Source organism: Bombina bombina, chromosome 1 (assembly GCF_027579735.1).
Source record: "Bombina bombina isolate aBomBom1 chromosome 1, aBomBom1.pri, whole genome shotgun sequence".
Lineage (NCBI taxonomy): Eukaryota > Metazoa > Chordata > Amphibia > Anura > Bombinatoridae > Bombina > Bombina bombina.
Window position 1 is genome coordinate 1037879053 of NC_069499.1, and position 18134 is coordinate 1037897186.

The window sequence follows — 18134 nt, forward strand, 5'->3', positions numbered from 1 at the left end:
AGTTTGTGTCACTGTCTGTCTCTATCAGACAAGGGACAATTTTATTGGGTTCCGTCTGTCGGTACCTTTAGTCTCTATTATTTCCTTCAGTTGCTATCTATGCATAGAATTTTTAGGTCTTATGGCCACAGCATTGGATTCAATTCCCTTTGCTCATTTTCAATAGAAAGAACCTTTCCAGTTTTATGCTGAATTATGGTGCAGGGATTCTAGGATTTCGCATTTTAAATCTTCGAATCCTAATATTTATCTCTCTTGATTTGGTGGTTAAGATCACCATCATTTAGTTCTACAGGTCTCTTCGTTTCTTTCAACCTGGACCATGATCTCTACAGATGTGAGTCTTTTTGGGTTGGGAGGCTGTCTGAGGATCTCTGTCAGCACAAGGGGTTGGAAATCTCAGGAGGCGAGATTACCATTTGATATTTTAGAACTTTTAGTGCTTTCTCAGAGTTTTTCAGTTAGTTTCTTTTTGAAGAAGAGACGTTTATTGTTTTTCAGACAATATCACAACTATGGTGTATGTCAATCATCAGGGTAGGACTATCAGTCCTTAGGCTGTGACAGAAGTGTCTCGGATATTAGCTTTGGCTAAATCCAGCTTCTATCTAATTTCTGTGTTTTTTTCCCCAGGTATAGATATTTGGGAAGCAGATTATCTCTGTTAATCAAGCTTACATCCGGGAGAATGGTCTTTCATACCCAGATATGTTTTTCAATTTTTCAGACGTGAGCATTTCTAGAAATAGATCTGTTGGCATCTCATCTGAATAAAGAACTTCCCAGGGGCCTATTGAGGTCCGGGGATCCTCAGGCAGAAGTAGTGTATGTATTGACATTTCTTTGGAATTATCTTTTTGCCTATTTCTTTCCGCCTCTAGTTCTTCCAAAGTGATTTCCAAAATTCTTATGGAGTATTTGTTTGTTATGCTGGTGGCTCCAGCATGGCCTCTCAGGTTTTGGTATGCGGATCTCATTCGGATGGCCAGTTGCCAACCTTGGACACTTCTGTTTAAACCAGACTTTCTTTCTCAAGGCCCATTTTTTCCATCAGGATCTCAAATCATTAAATTTGAAGGGATGGAAATTGAACGCTTAATACTTAGTCATAGAGGTTTCTCTGACTCAGTGATTAATACTATGTTACAGGCTCGTAAATCTGTCTCTAGAAAGATTTATTATTGAGTCTGGAAGACCTACTTTTCTTGGCATTCTTTTAAAATTCATAGAATTTTATTTTTTCAGGTTGGTTTGGATAATGTTTTGTCTTCAGTTCTTTGTTAGGACAAATCTCTACTCTTCCTGTTCTTTTTTCACAGAAAGATTGCTAATCATCCTGATATTCATTGTTTTGTACAGGCTTTGGTCCGTATCAAGCCTGTCATTAATTCAATCTCTCCTCTTTGGAGTCTCAATTTGGTGCTGAGGGCTTTACAGGCTCCTCCGTTTGAAACTATGCATTCTCTGAACATTAAATTACTTTCTTGGGAAAGTATTGTTCCTTTTGGTTATTTCTTCTGCTAGAAGAGTTTTTGAGTTATCTGCTCTTTTTTGTGAATATCCTTTTCTGATTTTTCATCAGGATAAGGCAGTGTTACTTCCTGATATTCATCATTTTGTTCAGGTTTTGATTCGTATCAAACCTGTCATTAAGCCAATTTCTCCTCCTTGGAGTCTTAATTTGGTTCTGAAGGTTTTTCAGGCTCTTCTATTTGAGCATATGCTTGCTCTGGACATTAATTACTTTCATGGAAAGTATTCTTATTGGACATCTCTTCAGCTAGAACAGTTTTTGAATTATCTGTCCTTTCTTGTGAATCTCTTTTTTCTGATTTTTTTCATCAGGATAAGGTGGTTTTTTTGCTGTCCTCATTTCAATTCTTACCTAAAGTTGTAAATTCTAACAAACATTAGGGAGGAATTATTGTTTTCCTAAGACTTCTTTGGTGAGATTCTTACTTTCTTTGGATATGGTAAGAGTTTTTGAAATTCTATGTTGAAACTATTCAGATTTCAGATAGACTTCTAGTCTATTTTTTATCTTTTCTGGTTTTAGGAAGGTCAAAAGGCTTCTGCCATTTATTTGGCATCTTGCTTAAACTTTTGATTCATCATGCTTATTTGGAGTCGGGTGGATTCCCGCCTCGGAGGATTACTGCTCATTCTACTAGGTAAGTTTCTACTTCCTGGGCTTTTTAAGAATGAAGCTTCTGTTGATCAGATTTGCAAAGCAATGACTTGGTCTTCTTTGCATACTTTTACTATGTTCTACCATTTTGATGTTTTCTCTTCTTTAGAAGCAGTTTTGGTAGAATGGTACTTCAGGCAGCTGTTTCAGTTTGATTCTTCTGCTTATAATTTCAGTTTTTTTCATTATAAAAATTGAAACTTTTTTGATTTGGATAGTGGATTAATTTTTCAGCGGAATTGGCTGTCTTTATTTTATCCCTCCCTCTCTAGTGACTCTTGCGTGGAAGTTCCACATCTTGGGTATTTGCTATCCCATACGTCACTAGCTCATGGACTCTTGCTAATTACATGAAAGAAAACATAATTTATGTAAGAACTTACCTGATAAATTCATTTCTTTCATATTAGCAAGAGTCCATGAGGCCCACCCTTTTTTGTGGTGGTTATGATTTTTTTGTATAAAGCACAATTATTCCAATTCCTTATTTTTTTGATGCTTTCGCTCCTTTCTTATCACCACACTTCTTGGCTATTTGTTAAACTGAATTGTGGGTGTGGTGAGGGGTGTATTTATAGGCATTTTGAGGTTTGGGAAACTTTGCCCCTCCTGGTAGGAATGTATATCCCATACGTCAATAGCTCATGGACTCTTGCTAATATGAAAGACATGAATTTATCAGGTAAGTTCTTACATAAATTATGTTTTTTCATCTTTAACCAATTTTTGCACACTGGATGTTCTGGTCTTTCCTTAATTCACCTTAGTCTCTGCTTTCCCTCTTTCTGGGCAATATTAAAATGTCACTGACACTTTTCAAGAGCCAGACTCTGCAAGCACAAATTATTAAATTAATAAAACAGGTCCCTATATATGTTTTGGCTCATCCCCTGCTTTCTGTGCGGTTTCTCAGAATCTGAAGAAAAGGGTTTAAACCTCCTTAGTTAAAATACAATTTAATGATGATACAGTTTTCATAATAGTTTTCATCCTTTTTGAAGAATGTTTGCATTAACATCACCCGATTTCCATACCTCAATGTTGACTGCTAGCCCTGTCATTTTGTTTGCATGTACATCACATGCACTATTATCAATAATTTTGGTCATGCATGCGCACAGTAAAGCAGTAAAGAATATTACTCATGTCCCTTTTTTAGTTCACATTTCAAAAATATTAGGGGTTTTTATTAGCATATTAATAGTAATTTTATTTTTTATATATATATATATATATATATATATATATATATATATATATATATATTTTTTTTTTTTAATTCTGGGATAAATTTATATTTTTCAGGTAATACATTAAGTGTAAAAGTAATGATGGACGAGACAGGTCGATCCAGAGGCTTTGGCTTTGTCAATTTTGGAAATCATGAAGAAGCACAAAAAGTAAGAATCCAGAAATGCTCTTCATTTAATTACTGATGTGCATGGTTTGAAGTATGTTGTACTTTTTTTAGTTAATGATTTTTGACTTTTCAATATACAAGTACATGACATTAACAGGAATCAAATTAAGATACAATATAAACATTGATATAAACAAACAATTATTCAGTCCATCAATATATGATAGCTGCTAAGCAAACAATATGTCTGCGAAAATTATGTTAAATTGTGTATAAGTAAGCATGTCGGTTTTCCACTGAGCAACGAGTAGATGAACATGCTTTCAATAGATGACTCTGACAGCACCATTAAGATAACACCCTATTTCTTGTATATAGATGGCGAGAGTCCATGATCCATTACTCATGAAAATGACATTCCTACCACTAGGAGGAGGCAGTCTCCCAAACCCCAAAAGTCTAATAAAACCCTGCACACATACCTTAGTCTTTACTTTGTCTCCGTTGGAGTTAGTTGAAGCATGAAGATGTTCATGCTTTCCTTAGTGAAAGGGGTTTTCAGTCTATGTTGAAGCCAAGTTCCCTCAGAGTACAGTGCTTGTCAGAGGAATGTATTTTGAGTATTGGTTTGTGATACAATGGTTTCACCTCATGGGAAATCCTTCATAGGGCATCTGTAAATTTGGTCACAAGGACTCGTCTTCTGCCTCCCTTTAAAAGATCTACATTATACTTCTATTTCCATTATCTCTGTTTCAGTACTAGTTTGGCTGTCCGCTACTTGCTTGATAGTGGACGAGTGTCTATGGGTAAGTGTTTTATATTTTTATATATACACTCATGTAGCTTTGATTATAGGCACTTTAAAAATATTAAGTTTATCTATGTGTATATATGGCCCTAGGACAGATACTATTCCCCTTGCTTTTGCATGCAATTGTTTTTATTTATTTATTTATATATGTATATATATATATATATATATATATATATATATATTTATTTCATGTAATTGGCAAGAGTCCATGAGCTAGTAACGTATGAGATATACAATCCTACCAGGAGGAGCAAAGTTTCCCAAACCTCAAAATGCCTATAAATACACCCCTCACCACACCCACAATTCAGTTTTACAAACTTTGCCTCCTATGGAGGTGGTTGATGAAATTTCAAATGACCGACAACATAATGAATTATCCTCCTCTGATGAGGGTCTTTCTGATTCAGAAGATCCTTCCTCAGATATTGATGCTGACAAATCTACTTATTTATTTAAAATAGAGTATATTCGTTCTTTGTTAAAAGAAGTGTTAATTACTTTGGATTTTGAGGAAGCCAGTCCTCTTGACGTTAAGACTAGTAAACGTTAATGCTTTTTTTAAACCTCCTTTGGTTACTCCAGAGGTTTTTCCTATTCCTGATGCTATTTCTGATATGATTTCTAAGGAATGGAATAAGCCAGGTACTCATTTTATTCCTCCTTCAAGGTTTAAAAAATTGTATCCTTTACCAGCAATTTCTATAGAGTTTTGGGAAAAGATCCCCAAGGTTGATGGGACTATTTCTACTCTTGCTAAACGTACCACTATTCCTATGGAAGATAGTACTTCTTTTAAATCCTTTAGATGGGAAACTGGAATCTTATCTAAGGAAAGCTTATCTATATTCAGGTCATCTTCTCAGGCCTGCAATTACTTTGGCTGATGTTGCGGCTGCATCAACTTTTTTTTTGGAGAATTTAGAGCAACAAGAATTGGATCCTGACATGTATAGCATTGTTCGCTTGCTGCAACATGCTAATCATTTTATTTGTGATGCCAAGGGAGTTTTTTTCCTCAGGATAAAAAACCTAAGGGTAAATCTAAGGCTTCTACTCTTTTTCGTTCCTTTTGTCAAAATAAGGAACAAAAACCGAATCCTTCCCCCAAGGAATCTGTTTCCAATTGGAAGCCTTCCTCAAATTGGAATAAATCCAAGCCTTTTAAGAAACCAAAGTCAGCCCTAAGTCTGCATGAAGGTGCGGCCCTCATTCCAGCTCAGCTGGTAGGGGGCAGATTAAGATTTTTCAAGGATGTTTGTGCAAATTCTGTCCAAAATCAATGGTTTCAGAGCATTATCTCTCAGGGGTACCAAATAGGATTCAGAGTAAGACCTCCTGTGAGAAATTTTTCTTTCATGTAATTAGCAAGAGTCCATGAGCTAGTGACGTATGGGATATACATTCCTACCAGGAGGGGCAAAGTTTCCCAAACCTTAAAATGCCTATAAATACACCCCTCACCACACCCACAATTCAGTTTTACAAACTTTGACTCCCGTGGAGGTGGTGAAGTAAGTTTGTGCTTAAGATTCTTCGTTGATATGCGCTTCGCAACAGGTTGAAGCCCGGTTTTCCTCTCAGAGTGCAGTGAATGTCAGAGGGATGTGAAGAGAGTATTGCCTATTTGAATACAATGGTCTACCTCTAGGGGATCTATTTCATAGGTTCTCTGTTATCGGTCGTAGAGATTTCTTCTCCTACCTCCCTTTTCAGATCGACGATATACTCTTATATACCATTACCTCTACTGATTCTCGTTTCAGTACTGGTTTGGCTATCTGCTATATGTAGAGGAGTGTCCTGGGGTAAGTAAGTCTTATTTTTTGTGACACTCTACGCTATGGTTGGGCACTTTATATGTAAAGTTCTAAATATATGTCTATAAACTTATATTCGCCTTGATTCAGGATAATCAGTATTCCTTTTCAATACAGACTGTCAGTTTCATTATTGGGATAATGCATTTAGTTTTTTCTTACCTTGAAAAATTTCATTTGGCCATTTTTTCCTGCATGCTGTTAGGCTCGCGGGGGCAGAAAATGTTTATTTTTATTACGTCATTTTTGGTGCAAACTTTTTTGGCGCTAAAAATTTTGTCATTTCCGGCGACGTACTTGACGCCGGAAGTTGTATTCTGTTACGCATGCGTATTCAGACATTTCTTTTGCGCCAAAAAAATGTGGGCGTCTTTTTTACTCACATTTAAACATTTCCTTTTCATTGCTTCTGGTTTCTAGAAGCTTATTATTTAGCATTTTTTCCCATTCCTGAAACTGTCATTTAAGGAATTTGATAATTTTGCTTTATATGTTGTTTTTTCTATTACATATTGCAAGATGTCTCATCCTGACCCTGGATCAAAATCCACTAATGGACAGACGCTGCCTGATGCTGGTTATACCAAATTTAAGTGCATATGTTGTAAACTTGTGGTAACTGTTCCTCCAGCTGTAGTTTGTGAAAGCGGTCATGATAAACTTTCCTATGCAGATTGTGTTTCCTTTAGTAATAATCCTTTACCTGTTGTTGTTCCTTCAACATCTATTGTTCAGGATGTTCCCGTTAATGTAAAATAATTTGTTTCTAATTTTATTAGGAAGGCTCTGTCTGTTATTCCTCCTTCCAGTAAACGTAAAAGGTCTTTCAAGACATCTCACATTTCAGATTTTTAGGCGCCATCATTCTGACTTATCTGTTTCTGATGAGGTTTTTTCCGGTTCAGAAGATTCTACTACAGATATTGATACTGATAAATCTTCATATTTATTTAAGATGGAGTTTATTCGTTCATTACTTAAAGAAGTTTTGATTGCTTTAGATATGGAGGAGTCCAGTCCTCTTGTTACTAAAACTGCTAAACGATTAAATTCGGTTTATAAACCTCATGTGTTCATTCCGGACGTTTTTCCAGTTCCTGATGCTATCTCAGGTGTGATTGCTAGGGAATGGGATAGTCTGGGTACTTCATTTACTCCTCCTCCAAGGTTTAAGAAATTGTACCCTGTGGCATCTGATAGATTGGAGTTTTGGGATAAAATCCCTAAAGTCAATGGGGCTATCTCTACTCTTGCCAAACGTACTGCTAATCCTACGGCAGATAGCAGTTTGTTTAAAGATCCTTTAGATAGGAAAATTGAATCTTTTTTGACAAAAGCTTATTTATGTTCAGGTAATCTACTTAGACCTGCTATCTCTTTGGCTGATGTTTCTGCAGCTTCAACTTTCTGGTTGGAGGCTTTAGCGCGACAAGTGACAGATCATAATACATATAGCATTGTTAAACTTCTTCAACACGCTAATAACATTTTTTATATCATTAGAGTTGATGTCCGGTATATGTCTTTTTTTTTTTTTTTTTTTTTTTTCAAAAGCTTTATTGATGCAAGAAAAAACATAGTACAAATAGAGAATATGAATATGGTTACATTCCGATGTATCAACATTCTTTACTACAAGTATTAGAACCAAGCTGTTTTCTACATCAAAAAATGCTTGATTCCGTCCCACATAACTCCTCCGAGGACGGTGACTGAAAAGTCTATTTCTCTTTACAAGTGTGGTTATTCAATATCCGGTACTAGAAAGTCTAATTGCACAAGAGTGAGGTAGTAGAGGAAAGGAGGGGGAGGGAGGAAAAATTGGGGAAGACAGTAACTGAGAGGAAAAAAAAAAAAAGTTAGATTGTTTTGTGCCACAAGGCCAGCATCAACTCATGAGTTTCCAATTTGTGCGTTTTCAGGTAGTGAAATCTCTCCATGAGAAGAGTCCCTTCCACCTGAGTTCGCCATTCCTCAATCGTAGGAATGACCCTTGATTTCCATTGTCTGGGTATTAGCATTTTGGCCCCAGATATCATCACCAACATAAGTTCTAGGTGTGCTTCACTTTGTGCTTTAGGTAAGTTCATGAATAAAAGTATTTCTGGTGAGTCTGGAACAGTAACGTTGAGGATAGTAGTCATCTCCTCCGTCACCTTTGGCCAAAAGTCCCTTAAATTTGGGCAGCGCCACCATATGTGGAGCAGAGAGCCTTCCTCGCCACATCCCCTCCAGCAGGTGGGGCTAAGAGTAGGGAATATTTTGTGTCGCCTCACGGGGGTGAGGTACCATCTGCCTAGAAGCTTAAAGTGGGACTCTTGAACGTATGCCGATACCGAAGATTTTTTGATGAGGCTCAACGCCTTCATCCAATCCCTATAGTCATAAACTGATTCAAATTCCCTATGCCATTGATTGGTATATGTGGGAAGTGTATTTGCCTCGGGAACGAGCAAAATCCCATAGATCAGTGAGATCAGATGTCTGGGTTCACGTACAGCGGTGCACAGGGCCTCAAAGGGTGTTAAGTCTCTCCCCAGATCTTGTTTATTTTTATGGGATTTTATGTAATGGGTTAGTTGATTATAGTGTATCCATTGTTGGAAAATGTCTGCGTGAATTTCTCTGTCTGTCTTGGGGCAGAATATTCCCATTTTCTGTTATTCCCTTTATCGACCCCGCCCTAAGGACATATGGTTTGGACCTATGGAAACTTAAGCTGTGGTAGGGGAGGTCAGGGTTCTCTATGACTGGTGTAAGAGGGGAATGCCTTGTGGCTATATGTGAAGTAGTAGCTAGAATGCTATCCCACACCCGAAAAGTCTCTGTTAACAAGTGGTATTCCCGAACAGTCTTAGGTCTCTTAGTAGGAGAAACCCATGCCAGTGTGCTGACGTTGTTTTGCTTGAGAATTTGTCTAAGTGAATCCAAGCCTTTTGGTCTGTGTTATGTGCCCAGGCGACTATCCTCTGTAGTATGGTAGCGTTTCTGTATGCCTGTAAGTCAGGAAGTTCTAGACCTCCCCTCTCTCTCGTCAAGTACATAGTGCGTCTGGGAAGACGGGGTCTAGTTTTCGCCCACACGTACTGTACTACATCTTTTGGAGTTGGTTTAGGTAACCAGGTGAGAGGGCGATTGGGACTGTTTGAAAAATGTATAAGATCCTTGGAAGGACGTTCATTTTAATAACTCCCACCCTGCCCAACCATGAGAGGGGCTTATTAGACCAAGAGGAGAGATCTGTCATGATGTTATGCTTAAGAGTTTCAAAATTATGTTTTATAGAGATCTGCAGGATCAGAGGTGAGGTGTATCCCTAAATATTTTAATTTATCTTTGGCGAGTTTAATGTTGTATGTTTTTTTGTAGAGATTGTGTAAGTTTGGGGCAAGCGTTAATGTTTAATAATTCTGATTTACCCAAGTTAAGGAGAAAGTTTGATACATCTCCGTATGTCTTCAGCTCAGTTAGTAACTCAGGGATGTTTCAATGTTTGTAATGGTGTAGAGGACATCATCGGCATATAGTGCCTGTTTATACTCAGTGTGATCAATTTGTAATCCTGTGATATTATGGTTCTGCCTAATTTTTTGGGCCAGAGCCTCTATTGACAAAGCAAATAGAAGCGGGGACAAGGGACAACCCTGTCTGGTTCCGTTATTTATGGGGACAGTTTCAGATAGGGTTCCATTTACTCTAATCCTCGCATTGGGGTTTGAGTAGAGGGCAAAAACTGTGTTCAAAAAGGTATCTCCAAATCCCATTTTTTCCATGACCCGACGCAGAAAAGGCCAATCGACCCTGTCGAAGGCCTTCTCCGCGTCGGTGGAGAATAATACCATAGGGGTTTTTGTAACTCTTGCATGGGAGATTAGCTGTGTAACTTTGGTGGTATTATCTTTAGCCTCCCGCCCTGGGACAAAACCCACCTGGTCATTAGATATCAATTCTGGGAGGTATTTGTTGAGGCGAGTTGCCAATATTTTGGCCAACAGCTTCATGTCTGTGTTAATGAGAGATATGGGCCTAAAGTTTTACGGTGTTTCTGGTATCTTACCAGGCTTAGGTATGACAGTTATGTTGGCCTCTAAAAGAATGTTGGATAATTGTGGGTTCTCTCTGAGGCTATTGAACAGTTGTATGAGGGGTCCAGTAACCTCTTCAGTAAACTTTTTATAATAAGATATTGTAAAACCATCAGGGCCTGGGCTCTTCCCCGATGGAGAGTTTTTGATAGCTAGAGTTAGTTCTTCTTTAGTGATTGGAGAGTCTAGATACTCCGAGGCTTCTTTGGTTAACAGTGGCAAGCCAATGTTACTGAGGTATGAGTCAATTTTTTGAGACCCTCGGGATTGAGGGGACCCCACGTCTCGGGGCTCTAGGTTTTCTTTAATGTTGTAAAGGGAGTGATAGTATTTATGAAACGCAGACGCAATCTGCGAACTACTATAGAGGCGGTGGCCTTCTTTAGTTTTGATGGAATGGATAAATTATTGCAATTGTCTTTTTTTTTTAATAGATCTAGCCAATATCCTACCAGGTTTATTTCCTCCCTCATAATAATACTGTCTCATGGAAAGTGCTTTCTTTTGGCGCCTTTCTTCTAAGTATTTATTTAGTTCCAACTTAGTGGTGAGTAGTTTATTTTTCACCTCTGTGTTTAATGGGTCTGCCTTATGTGAAGTTTCTAATGATTGTAGCGCGGTGAGTAATTCAGTGTATTTTATCCGGTAGCGCTTATTCAGTATAGCTTTATGCCTAATGAGGGTTCCTCGTATTACGCTTTTGTGAGCCTCCCACAGCATCATAGCTGAGGTGGATGGGGACGCGTTTAAATCAAAATATTCTTTAAGTGTCTTACGTGTGTCCTCAAGTATTAAGGGGTCGTCTAGTAAAGTGGTGTCAAGTTTCCACGTGAAGTCTGTTACCGGTATTTCAGGCCAGTGAACCAAGCATGTGACTGGGGCATGGTCTGACCAAGTGATGTGTCCAATGTCGCATTTTTGTGTGATTGATAAACCGTTGGCATCTGTATATACGTAATCTAGCCTCGAATAGCTGTTATGAGGGATGGAATAGAAGGAGTAATCCCTTGAGCTGGGATGTAAAGCCAACTCTCTAAGAGAAGAATTTACCTGATGTATTGTGGAGGAAGGTGTGCAGGTCACGCCCCTTGAGGTGTCTATAGTTGTATTAGCTACCAGATTGAAATCACCTGCCAGAAAGGTAATTCCCTTGGAGTGCTCCAAGAGAAGGTTTGTAACTCTTTTAATGAAATTTCCTTGAGAGAAGCTAGGGGAGTAAACTGACGCCAAAGTGATATAGTGTCCGTACAGGGTGCCTATGATTATTATATATCTTCCCTCTGGGTCCTTCTCTACTTGAGTAAAGTGAAAGGGGACTGACTTGTGAAAAATGACACCTACCCCCCCCCCCTTTTTTGCTCGCTCCCGAGGCAAACATGGCCGTTGGGTACATTGGGTGATGCCATTTTGGTTCTTTACCCCTCTGAAAGTGGGTCTCTTGAATGAGGATGATTTGGCTATGCAGTTTTGCCAGCTCCCGGAAAGCAATAGATCGCTTGCCGGGGTTATTAAGGCCCTTCGCATTTATTGTGGTGATATTGATGCCATGGTCTTGAAATTTACTAACCTTGGGCTGCATTATTATATAACCAAAAAAAAAAAAAAAAAGGGAGAGAATAGGATAAGATAGAGCGGTGAGTGGTAAGGGGGAGAAGGTTTTAAGAAGTAGGAGAAGAAAAAGGAAAGTCTAGGTAAAGTGGGTAGAGGGAAAGCAATAGATGTAGCGGATTAATTTGCAATGGTTATGTACAAAACACTCTTATACCGACAAATATAGAGAATACAAATTTTCAACCAGAATTGAATACAATTACAGTAAATAAATTACAATAACCGGGGAAAAGCCCCATAACTGACGTAAATTATGAAAAGAAAATCTTTGGCGCTTCAATTACTTCATTGAGGTGCAGTGAGTGTTGGCGTATAAGATTGTGACAAAACCTGTGAAACGGGCCTTCTAAGAAGCTGTAGCTGTTAAGTAGCCAAATTACAGCCTACCTGGAGTTGGGAAGGAGTATTGTCTCTGAAACCAACACGGTTGGCGTCTAACTTTATGTAAGAAATATTGCTTTATAAGGCATCCTATTGTGGATAGAGCCTACTTTCTGTAATTTCTTCCCTCTTACATTGTGTGATTTATGTAAAATATGTTGATATTTATACCAGGGATCAGTGCTACTCTCTCCTTTGCGGTAATTAACTAGTTATCCTAAAGATGATGCATTGTGCCATAAAACAGGAAGCCTCCAGGCAGGCTAGTAAAGATAATCTGAGGTTGGACAGCTTTAAACGTGCTGTCCCTAGTAATATGTGTGTAGGCACTAAACGTATATTCTTAGCCCTCGCTAATCTATTTAAATCACAACAAGCAAGGTGACAAACAATTATCAAGTATTAAATTACATGTCTAGAGTCCACAACAAGACCCACTAAATGGGTGTTCTTCCCTGGTGGGTCAACAGTCATTTCAAGGAAGAAAGTATAGGAGGCACCTCATTACCATTTTTTACATGCAGTACATTACCAGTGGTTCCATGCGTTCAGCGACTAGCCCAAGGAAGACTGGGAGGAAGGTATCCCACTGGCTGTGTTTGAGTTCTGCGTTGGCGGTGACTGTAGGGACAGATTTTCAAAAAATTCTTTTTCATCTGCTCCAGGCCTAAAGATGACAGTTTTATTGTTGTTGTTCACTATAATGGAGACAGGGAATCCCCAGCGATATTGGATCTTATGTGACCTGAGTCCAGATGTTATGTGGCTTAATTCTCTCCTCTTCTGAAGGGTGACTGGTGAGAGGTCGGTAAAGATTTGAATCTCTTCTCCGGCATGGGTTATAGGGTGTTTGCGCCTTGCCTCTTGTATAATCCCTTCTTTATCCTTAAAACTGAGAAACTTTACAATTATGTCCCTTGGCGGGGCTTTGCTGGGGGGCCTGGGCTTAAGTGCTCGGTGTGCCATTTCTAGTGGTATTTCTGGGGCAGAGGGGTTCCCTTTAATAATTCTAAATAGGGCCTGAAGGTATCCTTCAATCCCCTGCTGTGGGACTGTTTCTGAGACCCCACGAATTCGCAGATTATTCCTGCGACCTCTATTGTCAAGGTCTTCAATCTTGTCGTTTAGGAATTGCAGGTTTTCAGTGTGGTGTTGCAGCTCAGTTGAATTCTGTTTTACAGAAGTTGAGACTTTGCTAACATTTGATTCAATTTTTAGAATGCTAGTGTCCAGTGCTGCTATGTCTCTTCTAAGGTCCCCAAATAGTGTTTTTATCTCGTGCATAATGTCTTTAAGGTCCTCCTTAGAGGACAAGTGAACAATATCCTCCTTTGTCAGATATAATGCAGAGGCAGCGTCTGATACTATTGAGGGGGTTGGTGAAGTCGCCATTTCTGCTCTGCCTGCTGATTTACTTGTGGCAGCTGGCTTCAAGAATTGTGATAGGGGTTTTATATTTAGCGCTCTGTCAGCCCTGCTTTGCCTCTTGTTAGGCATCCCCTGCAGGTATTTTATGGCGCTTAAAACAACTCTCTGTGGGTTTGCCTCCCTGCTCCTTATAATTGCTAATTTATGGCAGGGGGTAATAGGTTAACTTGATACCAGATTTGGGGACAGACCGCTAAAACCCCGCAACTGAATTTCTTCTGGTATCATCGCTGCAAACTATTTTATAAGGTATGTCTTGAGAGGTTCTTATGGTGCAAGTCTCTTGCTCTAAAATATAGTGGTAACTGCCCTCTCCTTCTTACCTCCGGATTGTATGCGCTGCCCCTGAGAGTCGCCTTTCCTGCGGCATGAAAATCCCCACAGCGGTAATACTGAGGCCGCGTCCAAAGATGGCGTCTATGAGGACCGCTGGTGATATGCTGTGTGTAGGCAAGGATCTGTCTAGTGCACCGCTTCTGAGGCGTGCACTGCTGAGCTGCGGTCAAGTGTTTAAGGTGGATCAGGATCCGGACAGTCTCGCAGCTCTTGTCACCACCGCTGCTGACTGAGTAGGTTTACCCGCTGTCAGGGCGCAGTCATTGGTCTGAAATTCCGGCGCCCAGGTAGGCCTCTTATTCGTGCAGTGTTGATGTTGTGTTCCCTTACTCTCTTTATACATCGATCTGTTGCTGGGAATTAGTGGTGGTATGTAGGGGAGATATTCTAGTCCATTCACAGGTACTTATAAGCAATATCTACGCCATATAATGCTGTTTTGTCAGTTAAAGGAGCTGGAGCCCTTCTAATGCGTGGCCATCTTCCAGCGCGGCCAGACTCCTCCCCCCTCTTCCCGTCTGGTATATGTCTTTAGCTATTTTAGCTAGACGAGCTTTATGGCTTAAATCCTGGAATGTAGATATGACTTCTAAGTCAACTTTGCTTTCTCTCTCTTTCCAAGGTAATAAATTGTTTGGTTCTCGGTTGGATTCTATAATTTCAACTGTTACTGGAGGGAAGGGTGCCTTTTTGCCTCAGGGCAAAAAATCTAAAGGCAATTACAGGGCTGCTAATTGTTTTCGTTCCTTTCGTCAGAATAAGGAGCAGAAGCCCGATCCTTCCCCTAAAGGAACAGTTTCCAGTTGGAAACCAAATCCAGTCTGGAATAAATCCAAGCCTTCCAGAAAGTCAAAACCAGCCCCTAAATCCGCATGAAGGTGCGGCCCTCATTCCAGCGCAGCTGGTAGGGGGCAGGTTACGATTTTTCAAGGATGTTTGGATCAATTCGGTTCACAATCTTTGGATTCAGAACATTGTTTCGCAAGGGTACAGAATAGGTTTCAAAGTAAGACCGCCTGTGAGAAGATTCTTTCTCTCACGCATTCCAGTGAATCCAGTGAAGGCTCAGGCGTTTCTGAAATGTGTTTCAGACCTAGAGTTAGCTGGGGTAATTTTACCAGTTCCAGTTCTGGAACAGGGTCTGGGATTTTATTCAAATCTATTCATCGTACCAAAGAAAGAGAATACTTTCAGACCGGTTCTGGACCTAAAACTATTGAATCGTTATGTAAGGATACCAACATTCAAAATGGTGACAAAGAACTATTCTGCCTTTTGTTCAGCAAGGGCATTATATGTCTACAATAGACTTACAGGATGCATACCTGCATATTCCAATTCATCCAGATCACTATCAGTTTCTGAGATTCTCTTTTCTAGACGAGCATTACCAGTTTATTGCACTTCCATTTGGTCTAGCAACAGCGCCAAGGATCTTTTCAAAGGTTCTCGGTGCCCTTCTCTCTGTAATCAGAGAACAGGGTATTGCGGTATTTCCTTATTTGGATGATATCTTGGTACTTGCTCAGTCTTTACATTCTGCAGAATCTCATACGAATCAACTTGTGTTGTTTCTTCAAAGACATGGTTGGAGGATCAATTTAGAAAAAGAGTTCCTTGATTCCTCAGACAAGTGTAACCTTTTTAGGTTTCCAAATAGATTCAGTGTCCATGAATTTGTCTCTGACAGAAAAGAGACGTCTGAAATTGGTTTCAGCCTGTCGAAACCTTCAGTCTCAATTGTTCCCTTCGGTAGCATTATGCATGGAGATTTTAGGTCTCATGACTGCTGCATCGGACACGATCCCTTTTGCTCGTTTTCACACGAGACAACTCCAGCTTTGTATGTTGAACCAGTGGTGCAGGGATTATACAAGGATATCACAAATAATATCCTTAAATTCCAATGTTCGATCATCTCTAACTTGGTGGATGGATCACCATCGTTTAATTCAAGGGGCCTCTTTCGTTCGTCCAACCTAGACTGTGATCTCAACAGATGCGAGTCTGTCAGGTTGGGGAGCTGTATGGGGATCTCTGACAGCGCAAGGGGTTTGGGAATCTCAGGAGGCGAGATTACCAATCAACATTTTGGAACTCTGTGCGATTTTCAGAGCTCTTCAGTTCTGGCCTCTTCTGAAGAGAGAATCGTTTATTTGTTTTCCAACAGACAATGTCATGACCGTGGCATATGTCAATCATCAAGGGGGGACTCACAGTCCTCAAGCTATGAAAGAAGTATCTTGGATACTTGTATGGGCGGAATCCAGCTCCTGTCTAATTTCTGCGGTTCACATCCCAGGTGTAGACAATTGGGAAGCGGATTACCTCAGCTGCCAGACGTTACATCAGGGCGAATGGTCTCTTCATCTAGAGGTTTTTCTTCAGATTGTTCAAATCTGGGGTCTTCCAGAAATAGATCTGATGGCCTCTCATCTGAACATGAAACTTCCCAGGTATCTCTCCAGATCCCGGGATCCTCAGGCGGAAGCAGTGGATGCGTTGTCACTTCCTTGGAATTATCATCCTGCTTATATCTTTCCGCCTCTAGTTCTTCTTCCAAAAGTAATCTCCAAAATTCTATTGGAGCGTTCATTTGTACTGCTGGTGGCTCCAGCATGGCCACGCAGGTTTTGGTTTGCGGATCTCGTTCGGATGGCCAGTTGCCAACCTTGGACACTTCCATTAAGACCAGACCTTCTATCTCAAGGCCCATTTTTCCATCAGGATCTCAAATCATTAAATTTGAAGGTATGGAGATTGAACGCTTGATCCTCAGTCATAGAGGTTTCTCTGACTAAGTGATTAACACTATGTTACAGGCTCGTAAATCCGTCTCTAGAAAGATTTATTATCGAGTTTGGAAGACTTGCATCTCTTGGTGTTCTTCTCATAAATTTTCCTGGCATTCTTTCAGAATTCCTAGAATTTTACAATTTCTTCAGGATGGTTTGGATAAAGGTTTGTCTGCAAGTTCCTCGAAGGGACAAATCTCTGCTCTTTCTGTTCTTTTTCACAGAAAGATTGCTAATCTTCCTGATATTCATTGTTTTGTACAGGCTTTGTCTCGTATCAAACCTGTCATTAAGTTGATCTCTCCTCCTTGGAGTCTTAATTTGGTTTTGAAAGCTTTGCAGGCTCCTCCGTTTGAGCCTATGCATTCTCTAGACCAGTGATTTTTAACCTTTTTTTTGCCGTGGCACACTTTTTTACATTAAAAAATCCTGTGGCACACCACCATCGCAAAATTTAAAAAAAAATCACACATTGTATCCTAATACAGGATATATATATATATATATACACATACAAACATACTGTATGTATTGTGCTGTTATGCCATGCCTCCTACAAACTACCCCTGCACTGGGAGTAAAAAACAAGCAAAGTTTAAAAAATATGTCACACTGTTGTCAGTCTGCCGTGGCACACCTGAGGATCTCTCACGGCACACTAGTTGAAAAACACTGCTCTAGACATTAAATTACTTTCCTGGAAAGTATTGTTCCTTTTGGCTATCTCTTCTGCTAGAAGAGTTTCTGAGCTATCTGCTCTTTCTTGTGAATCTCCTTTTCTGATTTTTCATCAGGATAAGGCGGTGTTACGGACTTCTTTTCAATTTTTACCTAAGGTTGTGAATTCTAACAACATTAGTAGATAAATTGTTGTCCCTTCCTTGTGTCCTAATCCTAAGAATTCTTTGGAAAGATCCTTACATTATTTGAATGTGGTAAGAGCTTTGAAATTCTATGTTGAAGCTACTAAAGATTTTAGGAAGACTTCAAGTCTTTTTGTTATCTTTTCTGGTTCCAGGAAAGGTCAGAAGGCTTCCGCCATTTCTTTAACGTCTTGGTTAAAGTCTTTGATTCATCATGCCTATGTGGAGTTGAGTAAGTCCCCGCCTCAAAGGATTACGGCTCATTCTACTAGGTCAGTTTCTTCTTCCTGGGCTTTTAGGAATGAAGCTTCTGTTGATCAGATTTGCAAAGCAGCGACTTGGTCTTCTTTGCATACTTTTACTAAATTCTACCATTTTGATGTGTTTTCTTCTTCTGAAGCAGTTTTTGGTAGAAAAGTACTTCAAGCAGCTGTTTCTGTTTGATTCGTC

The 18134-nt window shown here is 39.6% G+C and overlaps 1 protein-coding gene across 1 annotated transcript in view; it reads left to right on the plus strand.

Moving 5' to 3' along the window:
- The window catches only part of PABPC1L (poly(A) binding protein cytoplasmic 1 like), a 756219-nt gene that overhangs the window by 307455 nt on the left and 430630 nt on the right, over nt 1–18134 (plus strand). Inside the window, exon 5 of the mRNA XM_053716712.1 lies at nt 3494–3588. Coding sequence (XP_053572687.1) covers nt 3494–3588 — 95 coding nt within the window. The remainder of the gene's footprint in view (nt 1–3493; nt 3589–18134) is intronic.